At 35.3% G+C, this 12500-nt stretch overlaps 1 protein-coding gene and 1 long non-coding RNA gene across 2 annotated transcripts in view; both read right to left on the bottom strand.

Annotated features, from left to right (window-relative positions):
- LOC115213226 (contactin-like) overlaps positions 1 to 12500 on the bottom strand; it is a 252773-nt gene that overhangs the window by 65837 nt on the left and 174436 nt on the right. Inside the window, exons 19-20 of the mRNA XM_029782161.2 lie at positions 9955 to 10095; positions 2037 to 2131 (exon numbers count right to left, since the gene is read on the bottom strand). Of these exons, the coding sequence (XP_029638021.1) occupies positions 2037 to 2131; positions 9955 to 10095 (236 nt within the window). The remainder of the gene's footprint in view (positions 1 to 2036; positions 2132 to 9954; positions 10096 to 12500) is intronic.
- The window catches only part of LOC118763902, an 11107-nt gene continuing 9425 nt past the window's right edge, over positions 10819 to 12500 (bottom strand). Inside the window, exon 3 of the long non-coding RNA XR_004999662.1 lies at positions 10819 to 10950. This is a non-coding gene — a long non-coding RNA (uncharacterized LOC118763902). The remainder of the gene's footprint in view (positions 10951 to 12500) is intronic.

Below are 12500 nucleotides of genomic sequence, written 5' to 3'. Positions count from 1 at the left end.
ATGTATGTATGTATGTATGTATATAACCGGAGTGCATAAGGTATTTGAGGATATTTAACAGATAATAACTTTAATGATAAAAAAATGCCATGAGGATAAAAATAAACCTTCTCTATAATGTTATTCAGTAAACCCACCTTCTATACGAGATCTAAATCATCTACATGCTCGGATCAAGTGGTCCTGGTTCATTTTGTGCATTACTCTGACTATTGCAGCTTTCAAAGAATCTTTGGGTTATGGGCGTGTTCATTGACCTCTCTCAACAACGCTTGATATAATAGTAATAGTCCAATAGATTGACATCTGAGGAATTAGGAGGCCAAATGTTAAGGATCGTGTGATCATAACGCCACAAAAATTGAACCTAAATGGTTCAATTATCCCTATAATCTACTCCCACCTTATAGTCCCGTCCGAAAAAGTGATTCACGAGGACGTTACGTCTCAGACTTGAAGGGTTTCTGTAGCTTTGAGTGGGGGAGTTTTGTCTTGTGGTGAAGGGTGTATTGCAATTTCCCCAAAAAACAACCAGATACAACAGACGTAATTAAAAAAACTTTAGTAACCGTCTTTCACGCAGCTTTCGAAACTGCAACTCCAAATCACCATACAATAACACTAGACACCAGTTGCTGGCATCCCCTAACTCTAGAACAATGAAATTTGCCTCCGATCGAAACCAAACTTAAAAAAATACAACAAAATGACCCTTTAAAAGAATCAGCCAACTGTAACGGCTGATGAACGTTCTCCAAATGGATGTCAACCAGGCAGAACGACAAACGTGACCATCGGAAAAATAAGACGTCATCAGTACTTTAACGAATCAAAAATCAGATCCGTTCACGGAAAAAAATTATAAATATACTGGATTCCAAAAAAACGCCGTTACAAGCGAAATTCCCTGCACACGATAGAAAAAGAATCACAGTAACTGTAACAAAACACATTTTACTATCTTCATTTCTCCATTGTTTTTCTCCCTCTTAATTCAGTATGACCGAACCTTTGGTGATCCACATTTCTTCTCGATTACTTCTAACAATATTGAATTTTGTGCATTTAAACAAGATGATCCACATTTTTTATATTATTGAATGTTGTGAACATTTAAATCATATGTGATATTATTGAGTCTTGACTCAGAATGATCGAAAATTTGAAGGCCCACATTTCTTATCGCCACTTTTAACACTATTGAATTTTGCGCATTTAAACAAGATGATCCACATCTTTATATTATTGAATGCTCTGAACATTTAAGTCATATTTGATATTATTGTATCTTGTAAGCGTTAAATATTTTAATGAACTTCTTAAACTTTTTCATATTTTCCCTTGTAAACTGTTCTTAACATGTTCTTATTATCAGAGAATGTATTTATATATTGTAATACTTTGTGACAACCAGTACCTAACACAACCAAGCTTTTACATGTTACTTTTGACAATCTTTTTCTAATAAAGTGAAACCGGCCAAGTAAATAAACATCTTTTAAAATTGCATTTTCAAACCTTCTTTCATATATATATTTATAGAATAATAAAGAGAACGTTCTTGGTAAAGTATATATATACAGACTCAGACACACACGCGTACGTATGTGTGTGTATATATATATATATATATATATATATATATATTTATATACACAAACAAATATATATGTACATACACTTGCGAAAACAAACATAGCTAAATGTATAGACATATACAACAAATTTCTACATGTTCTCTGTGTATGAAACTTCACCCAGATGGCTGAGGGAACAATAGAAAATATTTCACCAATGAAAAATGCAGTGACCTGACAGCGAATACACCATCTCAACCATAATGTTTGGGAGTTGTTTTTTCTGTTAAATAACAACTCGAAAACTTCAAAGTATGACTATTTCTGTAATATTACTGATATTGACTCTTTTTTTTATGAAAGAAATGCACAGTTTCAAAACCTAATTTGTTTTCTTTTATTCTTTCGGTGCAATATTTACTAATATCCAAATTATGAGAAGAGAAAGAATTTACTTACTTCCCAAGAAATGTGTAGTTGGCCAACTTTGCCACCCCCGCCTCCAACCAACTTTGGAGCCGCTTGAGGATTAGAAGGGTCCATTTTATGAAACCCTAAAAAATACAGAAATATATACAACTTTCATTTTAATATTCATACTCTCATACCTTATCACCGCTTTTTACTCTTTTAATTTAAGCACGCACACGCACTCGCACACGCACACGCACACACACACACACACACACACACGCACACAAATACAAGCACATACACGCACACACACACATGCACGCAAACACACATTGTGTTTTATTGCTCAAGGTAGAGATTCGTCTCGCGTTTAAAGGTTTATATTCTATATTATAATAATGAAAATTAATTTTTTGACGTGATTTGTATTAATCGGAAATGTAAGTCATAGAGAGACTGTTCAAATTTATTTAAAGTTAAGTAAAATATATTGTTGTTTATTTTCCCATTATTTGTAGAGCCGCGTTTGGATACCTTTATATTCATCAGTATAGCTTTTGGGCAATTATTTGTATATCTAAATTTTTTAGTTGAAACCAAGTTGTTTTACAAAGTTATATACATATACATACATACATACATACATACATACATACATACATACATACATACATACATGCATACACACACACACACACACACACACCACACACACACACACACGCACACAAATACAAGCACATACACGCACACACACACATGCACGCAAACACACATTGTGTTTTATTGCTCAAGGTAGAGATTCGTCTCGCGTTTAAAGGTTTATATTCTATATTATAATAATGAAAATTAATTTTTTGACGTGATTTGTATTAATCGGAAATGTAAGTCATAGAGAGACTGTTCAAATTTATTTAAAGTTAAGTAAAATATATTGTTGTTTATTTTCCCATTATTTGTAGAGCCGCGTTTGGATACCTTTATATTTCATCAGTATAGCTTTTGGGCAATTATTTGTATATCTAAATTTTTTAGTTGAAACCAAGTTGTTTTACAAAGTTATATACATATACATACATACATACATACATACATACATACATACATACATACATACATACATACATGCATACACACACACACACACACACACACACACACATATATATATATATAATATATATATATATATATTATATATATATATATGTATCATTGGTGCGCAGAAGAAATAATTTGAATAGAGGAGCAGAGGTACTTTCATCCACCAGGCTGCATGTTTGAAGTAACATTTACATGCTTTCAATCTGATGAGAATTTTTGAGCAGTTATATATATATGTAGTCGAGTAGCTCTGACCACTCTGACCACAGCACATGCACCATCATCCACACACCTACACACGCACACATCCACACGTCAAGGTCACCAGCCATTATCCACAACGCACACACACTCTCAAATACACATGCACGTACACCTTTGTTTTGGGATCACCACTACATTATTATCTCCCTTTCTTCCTGGCTCTCCTCACTGACCACCTCTGACCAGCCAGCTGCCATGATTGACCGCTAGCCTCTAAAGCTTTGTTCATTCTCTCTCTGTTTATTTTCTCGTGTTCCTTTCTGTTGAAGAGCGTAGGCTCGAAACGTAAAAGACTTTCTCACCTTTCCGAGCGTTAAACTAATACACCAGTTTGTTGTTTATACATCAGTCTTCGTCTTTTTTTTTTTTTTTTATAAATTCCAACTATATATATATATATATATATATATACGTCGTACTACTTTCAGTTTCCGTCTACCAAATCCACTGAATGATTTGATTGGCCCAAGGCTATAGTAGATATTTGCCAAAGATGCCACGCATTGGGAGTAGTGTCGTAACGATGCACATCTCTGGGATCCTAACAGACAGAATGCGGTTATTAAGTCTGCTTTTAAAGTGGTTCTCTGTTTCTCATATCTATTTCGCGTGTGTGTCCTTACATTGTTGATGTTACTTCTGTTGTTGTTTCTGCTGCTGTTGGATACCTCATCTACTTCGTAGACCACGTCTCGGAGTTGTATCATCGACCATCAATTGGACACTCATAATTAACCTACATGAACATCATACGTCAGTGCTGGGTTTGGAGCATTCTCTAATATATTTTTCACGCTAGGTACACAGCTGAAGGAGACCCTTAAGTTATGTTTCTTAAATGATTATCCATACATATGGAACTCTGCGAAATGCTTATCTATTAATCTAAAAATAAAAAGATCTTCCCACGCTGGCTTTAACGTTGACTGAGAAGGCTGGGTCAAACCAAAGTATCTCATGGCAGTATTTCATTTGCGAGTGTTAGCTCCCGATGAATCGTTAACGCGATCCTCAAACTCGCTGGTTGGCAAAGCCACGCTGTTGTATGAGGCCGCAGCGTCGAAAATATCTTCACTCAATGGCAGGTTCAAAATCCTCCCACTGATACCGTTTCCAAGTTAATAATATACGTGTGGTCTTAAATGCAACACAAGTCTTAAACTTGCCAGAAGATTCCGTGTGCCTATAAGTGAAACTCAGAACAACAAGAGGCTGACTCGACCAGAATAATACATATATACAGACAGGCAGGCAGACATACATACATACTGGCATACAGTTGTGTGTGTCATATATGTTTGTGTGTACATTGATTTATAACAGGACATCTGGCAGTGAAGTTGATAGTTCTTCTATTGGAATTATTATTGTTATAGTTGTTGTTATCAATGCCATTGTAATTATTGGAGTAGTTACTGATGGCATTTCATAGCACACAATATTTTGTACTTGTCCCTTTGTTTCTCTCCCTCCCTTTTCGTTCTTGCCTACTTTGGAAATTTTACGAGTGTTTAAGAATGTGTAGGCGTGGATATTTCATTAATCATAAAATACTCTATGAGTTTTTTTTTTTTGTATTTCATTAATACTTTTATGTGGCTTGTATTCCGTGCCTTAGCCTATCCCTTGGTTTGATATCCCACGTCGAACCGCACTGGCAGTAGGGGTGGTGTGATGGACCTTCGAATGAATTTGATATTTGGTTAAGTACTATGCTTCACAGTGCACCCCCCCCCCACACACACACACATTTTACGAACTCGTGTTGCATTTAAAATCATATCCGGAATGAGAGAGTTTGTAACGTTCTTTTTTCAGTGATATTGAAACCTTCCTGATATTGTCTATGTCTAAATAGACTGGTAACAATTCGAATAAGTGAGGAAGCTTGTCCCAACATTTTCCGATACAGCCAGCTTAATCATGGAGCAGAAAGTTTTGGAAACCTGTCTTAAAGTAAAAAAATAATCTAGAACCGAATTTATCTAACTCAACACTATCAATAAAACCTCTCAAAAGAATGGTTTAAATCGCATATGATAGAGAAAAATATGTTACAATTCACAAATAGATTTTTTAATCTTCAATGATTTCGATGTTTGGTACGCTAACAGAAAAGAAAGAAAAGCTAAAGCTCGGATTCAACTTCTTATTATGCATGACAAGGCATGGTATTTTTGGACGTTTCGAGACCTGTATTTTTGGACGTTTCGAGACCTGTCAGAACGATTCCATTGGCATCACTTTTGCATATAGACAATATAAACAAAGTAGAACTTCCTAAGGTCTGGAATTAGTGGCCTTTCGCTGGACAGACTCAAGGTGTTTTTATAGTTTACTTAAGATCTTCTCATCTAGGGATGCATTCGCCTTCACTTTATTATCTAATTGGTAGAAAGATTTTACACCTTTTAACATCGCGGCCATTTACATTTATGCGATATTTTGGGGTGGTAAAGTTTGAGGAGGTAAAGTTTATGCGATATTTTTGGGGAAGTAAGTTTTCTTTGAAGTGTTGCTTAGAATTGTATATGCATTTACCTTTAGGTACAAAATCACAAATGTGAAGAGAAATATGATTGTGGTTGTTTCTATATCACTCAAATATATCAATAACTTAAGCGTAAAAAAGATATAGAAATCAAGTCGTCATACTACATTTTTGATAGCATATTACTATTTGTTTCGTTTATCACGAAACATACGTGTATGAGTATTTAAAAAGAATGATTGATAACTTATTGATCTCGTAATGTTTTTTATTAATATATAAAGGAATTATTAATATATAAAGGAATTGGCAAATAGCTCCCTTTTTCAGAAAAACAAAATTCTAAATATCTAGATCCAATTTGGTAAATAATATTACATCGAAAATTGATGCATTTAAAACGGTAAAAAACATTCATGCAAGCAGAAGCTGATTTAATGCAAGGAAGAAATATGATGACAATTCTTTTCTTCGTTTTAGTTCGCATATTTGAGTGGTTAAAACGCACAACACCTGCTTGACAAATACCTTTTAATGATATGATATTTTCATATCAGATAGGAAAATATTTTATGTAAGAGTCAGTGAGAGCATAAGAACGCCTGTTTTTAAGGTACTCTTTCTCACTTCAACCGATTTTACTATTTAATCCTACTGGATGTCTACACACAAACTTTTTTTCAAGCGAACTGGGAAATGGTTTAGGGAGCGAGCACTTGGCCATTAGGTATAAGGCATTGCATTGCATAGTACCAGTCACAGACACAAGCTGACCTGACTTGAATTAAATAAACTGACTTAAGGTAATGAAACTTAACCTAAACAATATGACCTGCCTTAAAGAAACCGATCCTAAAACAGTTTGTATACTTAAGCAATTTTCATAGTATAAGTTAGCCTTTAGTATAAATTACCCTTTACAATAACTTTGGGCTTAGTCAACGGAGTCAAGGCAGGTCTTCTGAAACTTGCGCTAGAAGAGGGAAATGAAACCGCGCTCATAGGATTCTTGAACCACTATTAAAAGTTATCTAGTCTTAGACCGAAGATCCAGTCTGAATACTATCAACTTTACAATTGATGGTAACACCCAGGAACACGCATTCAATCTTTAATCAGCAATAAACCAGTGGTCAGTGAAATAACCTAGCTATCGGTGATCATTTCCATAATTATTAATTCGGCAGTTGATACATAAAAAATATTTCACTCTGGTATACTATAATACTCTCTATACAAATGTTTAATCACCTTTATACTCACTATTCCCCCTCCAAAATATGTAAAATAAAACTGCATTTTGACTCTTTCTACAGTTACTACACACAGAGAACAATGTTTTAATCTTCACAACTAATGAACTTTTTGCTATATGTCGATTAGATTGGATCTATTTTACAATTAAATCAACGAGGGTTGATTTGGCGCACACAATGAGTTTTGCGCTCGTTACTTTGTAGAAAAAGTCGACCCTTGAACACTACTCCAATATACTACATCTTTTCCCAGCTTGCATACTTAATATCCCATTTTAACATAAGACTAGGTTTATTAGGGTTTATTAGATGTATTAGGTTTATTTGGGAAAGGTACAGACGATTATATCTTCTCCACCTAGCACTTGAGGAATACTTATTTTTATCGACGACATATAGTGACAAACTTAACCTTCATCAGATCTGAACTTAGAACGTAAAGTAACAAAACTAAACACTGCAAGACATTGTCTTCGATCCACTACCGTTATTGTCAATCCATTGCCCACGATCAGAAAAGTAGCAAGTTAACTCCTAATTCTGGAGATGAACTACCGGTGTGTTTTTCTCAAAACACGATTCAGTACCTTCAGAAAAGTACGTACAAATATAATCCTCTTCACTTATATACATATGTTTTAAAAAATTATAGAACATTGTAATTAGACATTTTGTCTTCTTTGCAAAGCCTTATCTTTATTTTGAAAAGGAAGTATTGCATATATCTCAGTGCATGTTACAGGCTTGTAGAATATACTAATTAAATTTTCACTTGCAACACTTTTCCTTCACAATAATCAATATCTATAAAGCTGAAATGCGAAAAATTTCTTTGATTTATTGGTTGCTTGTCTCATTTAGGGATGGGAACGGTTTAAGGGGCGGTAGATGGAGTCGGATTGGCGCCAAAATTTACAGGGCCATGTAAAAAGAGGCGAAGAAGCGACTGGACTAGGTTAGAGACCCCTATCTCAAAAGCTGTGGTTACTAGGGCAACAAAACCTAGAATTTGACAAGTGTTTGTCGTTTCTCTCTTTCGTTTATCATCCTGTCTTCCTCGATCTCTCTCTTTCTCTCCTTCCCTCTTCTTTCTCTCTATAACGACGTTTGACAGCTTCCACTCCCATTCCCTCTCTGCCGTCACAGTCTCTCTGTCACTCTTTCTCCCACCACCTCTCTCACTGTACGTCTGTCTGTATCTATAGAGAAAAGGCGTTGACAGCCGCAAAAGTTTAAATATTCCCGCCAAAGGTCTTTTAGAATGGTGAATTATTATCGCCCACCACCACCGTACAATCATAACAAATATTATTAATCAGAATTATTGTGTTAATTTATATATATATGTGTGTATATAAATATATATATAATGTGTATACATATATATGTGTGTGTGTATATATATAATCAATATCTATAAAGCTGAAATGCGAAAAAGTTTGATTTTGATTTCTTGGTCCCATTTTGGGATGGGAACGGTTTAAGGAGCGGTAGATGGGGTCAGATTGGCGCCAAAATTTACACTAGGGGGTAAAATGGGGTGGGTAATGGTGTGAGGAGTGTTGCAAGACGCTCGGGGCTACCGTTTGGTTGCTATCACCACCAAAACTCGAGTGAAGCACGGGTCAAAATAGCTAGTCTATATATAATTCCGCCGAGGTCGACTTTGCCTTTCATCCTTTCGGAGTCGATAAATTAAGCACCAGCTGCGTACTGGGTCGATCTAATTGACTGGCCCCTCCCCTCAAAATTTCAGGTCTTGTAGCTAGCGCAGAAAAGAATAATCTATATATAATTGAAGAAGGTACCATAAATGCAGTTGCTTTCTTCTAAAAGTCTCACACTATCATTCGTCTTAACAAGACATTATTTTTGTACATACATGCTAAATACTCTTTTGTATTCTGGTGTTCTGAATTAAATATTTGCTGAATTAATTCTTATAGCATACTATCTTTTGGTTTTCCTTCACTTGTTAATAAAATAAACACCACTAAACTAGTGCCTGTTAAAAACAGTGACACCTTGGAAAGAAAAGTTAATATATTATATACCTTAATTGTTATCCAGTTTTTTTAAAACTTGCTTGACCATTGCTATTTAAGCGAAGTGATGAAAGCCTTCACATTCCTAAAGAATTAGAACTAGAAATTTATTCAATGCTTCTAGTCTGTATTTATCTTAACAGAGAAATTTATCATTCCAGATAAACTATATCAGAACCATTATGAAATGCGCAAAAGCGTTCACGTGACGAAGTTAAATATTAAATCGCATGACTTTCTATCCACCCAAATAGTATCTAAAAACCTGGAAATTCTTGAAGGTTGTTAATTAATAATGATTAATTATGGCTTGGTTCTAATTTATTGTAGTAAAGCTATCGAAAATAAATGCTCCAGGGTAAATACAGCACTTTTCATTTTACCAACTCATTGTCATCGTTAAGTTACCGCTTGCAAATCAATTAATCGACTAATGTAAATATATACTACATAAACTCATCTCAGAAATAGAAAATTGTATTATCCAATCGGTATGGAGCTGATATAAGATACTAATAAGTTTATATGCCTTAAAAATTCACTTACTCCGTCATTGTCGATAGGAATAGCGCAGTTTATAAAGGCGTCGGTTAATGCAACTTTTGAAGAAATTTACTGAAAGCAATACTCAAAATGAGGACACCAATCCCACTCATGTAAAGAGTGTATATAATCCTGAATGTAGATCTCTATAGCTATAGCATTCAGTGTGTGTGCCTGTGTGTGTACTATCGAAAATATTTTCGAGTATTTTGAGCGTTATGAATATCATTTAATAAAACAATCGAAATATCGCAACTTACTAGATGGGTGGCTGTTTTCTCCGACGCCGTAGATATTAATAGCACGTACACGAAAACTGTAGGTAGCATTTGGTATCAATCCCTCCATATTTGCGAATTTCATGTTAGTGTTCTCTTTCAACGTTGAGGGTTCTTTGAGAGCTGCAATATATATCATAATATATACACATAGGCAACAAGCTAACAATATACAGATTTATACAAGAAAATGATAATACATACATACATACATACACACACACGTGATGGCTGACAGTTATTGGTGCTGTGATCGAATGTGACTTTTTAGCCGGCTGTAGTTGTAACTGGGCTTCATGTACCGTTGCATGTCGTTTAAGTCCTCCTGCCGAATTACACTCTCTTCCACATACCTAACAGATATGATTAGTATGGTGTGTAACACTACCACCAGTGGCCATGTTGTCACTCATCTATCTCGCTTTATGACTACGAATATGACTCTTGAGTCCAGCTTTGCTGAGGCAGGATCTTGCAGACACTGCATGTCAACATCATAGGAAGACCCTTCTCATCTGGGAGTGTAACAGCGATGCTCTTCCTGACATCCCTCCTTACTTTCTCATGAGCCACTCGAGATTTCTCAAAAGTAGCTGTCCCCTCGTACACAATCCTTCTCCACCTGCTACGATCAATAGCTATGCCCTCCCGTGTCTCAGGAGAGATGCAAGCATCTCTTAAGGAAGCCTTCAGCAAGTCTTTTTACCTCTTTTTTGGTTTATGTGTAGGTCATTCTCCTTTAGCTAACTCTCCATAAAAGAGTTGTTTTGACATCCTTGAATCCTTCATCCTCACCGGATGACCACTCTATCTGAGCCTTTGCTTTAACGCGAGAGCTTCTATACTTTCGCACCGAGAGCCTTCCAATATTTCAAAATCAATGATGCGGTTCTCCCACTTAATGCCATAAATCCGTCTGAGACACATCTGATGGAAACGTTCCAGCTGTTTAAGGTGGTATCGATATGTGACCCACGTCTCGCAGGCATAGAGAAGAGAAGGGAGCACACATACCTTGTACACCTTTATCTTTGTCTTTCTGCGTATGTCTCGCCGACTCCAGAAGCGCCTTTCTAGCCTTCCGAAAGCAACACTTGCTTTCCTAATTCTGTATGGAATTTCATCATCCAAATTGCTATATCTATTAATAGTGCTACCCAGGTAGATAAACTGATCAACTACATCAAGTCGTTTACCATACACATAGATATTTGGTACACTATACTGCTTACCAGGGGCAGGTTGGTACATGACAACAGTTTTCTTGGGATTAACTGTCAATCCTAAGGCGGTGCAAGCACCAGAGAATGCATTCAAAATGTGTTGCATATCGATCTCTGTGTGCGCTACTAGCTCACAATCACTGCATACAAAAGGTCTCTTATGATAGAGGTATATACCTTTGCTTTTGCAGCAAAGCGCCTGATATTAAATATGCTGCCAGAGGTTCGATAATACATACATACATACATACATACATACATACATACATACTACATACATACATGCATATATATATGCGCGCCCGCGTGTGTGTGTTTGTGTGGAAGGAACATTTATTGTAGATTCACGTAGTTTCAGTGGGTTTCTTCTTGTATTTAAGTGAGAATATCAACAAAAGCTGAATTTTATTGAATAAAGAAAATATTTTCTCAGTATTAATTAGCTTTTCTGAATCACAAAAAGTAGTTTTTATTTATATTACATATTCCAAAAATAATATGCACAGTTTCAAAATTGTGGCTTTTATCATTTCAAATTCCTTTTGTCTAATGACAGTTGCTTGCCTTAAGATTCAATGGAGTACTCAACTCCCACTACTTCCCCAAAATAAGTGAGCACAGAAGATAGACGGATAACCTCAAGCATATTCATTTTGTGCTAATAACGGTATGAAGTTATTGGTATGAAACCAAGATATATATATGTGGTGGGAGGATGTCATACAAATTTATAGGAAGAAACTGACAAATGGTAAACGATTGACAAAAGGGGAGACCAAGAGTACTTTCAAACTTCATCCTGTCTGTTAGTTGAGAATCTACAAAATTAGGTTATGTGATTAAATCGCTTCGTATCAATAATATGATCCTGCGAACTTTTTGTAACAACTTGTACTTTAATAAGAAATTGTTGATGCATGAACGTATATTTGATAGATATCTTTGTTAATGGGCGATGTTATATTCTTTGAAAGAAAATATATTTCTGAAAACTAGTAATTTTTCATTCGCTCTTTCTCTTTCTTTCTCTATCACTATTATATGTACTACACTTACAGTATACATACATACTGTTGAAAGGTATAACATGGTGGTTTTGTTCTAGAGAAAATCTCTTCATAGACATATATATATATATCATAGACAATATATATATATAACCCAGCAGCAACCTGCAAGAACGCCCCACACACTCACTCAAATATATGTCTATATGTATGCAAATTATCGCATTATATCGAGTTATAATAAAAAGAAGATATTAAACTAAAGAATTGCTCAATATTTTCGTATAGCGCATGTTTA

This window comes from Octopus sinensis, linkage group LG6, assembly GCF_006345805.1.
Source record: "Octopus sinensis linkage group LG6, ASM634580v1, whole genome shotgun sequence".
NCBI lineage: Eukaryota > Metazoa > Mollusca > Cephalopoda > Octopoda > Octopodidae > Octopus > Octopus sinensis.
This window is presented reverse-complemented; position numbering and strand designations above follow the sequence as displayed.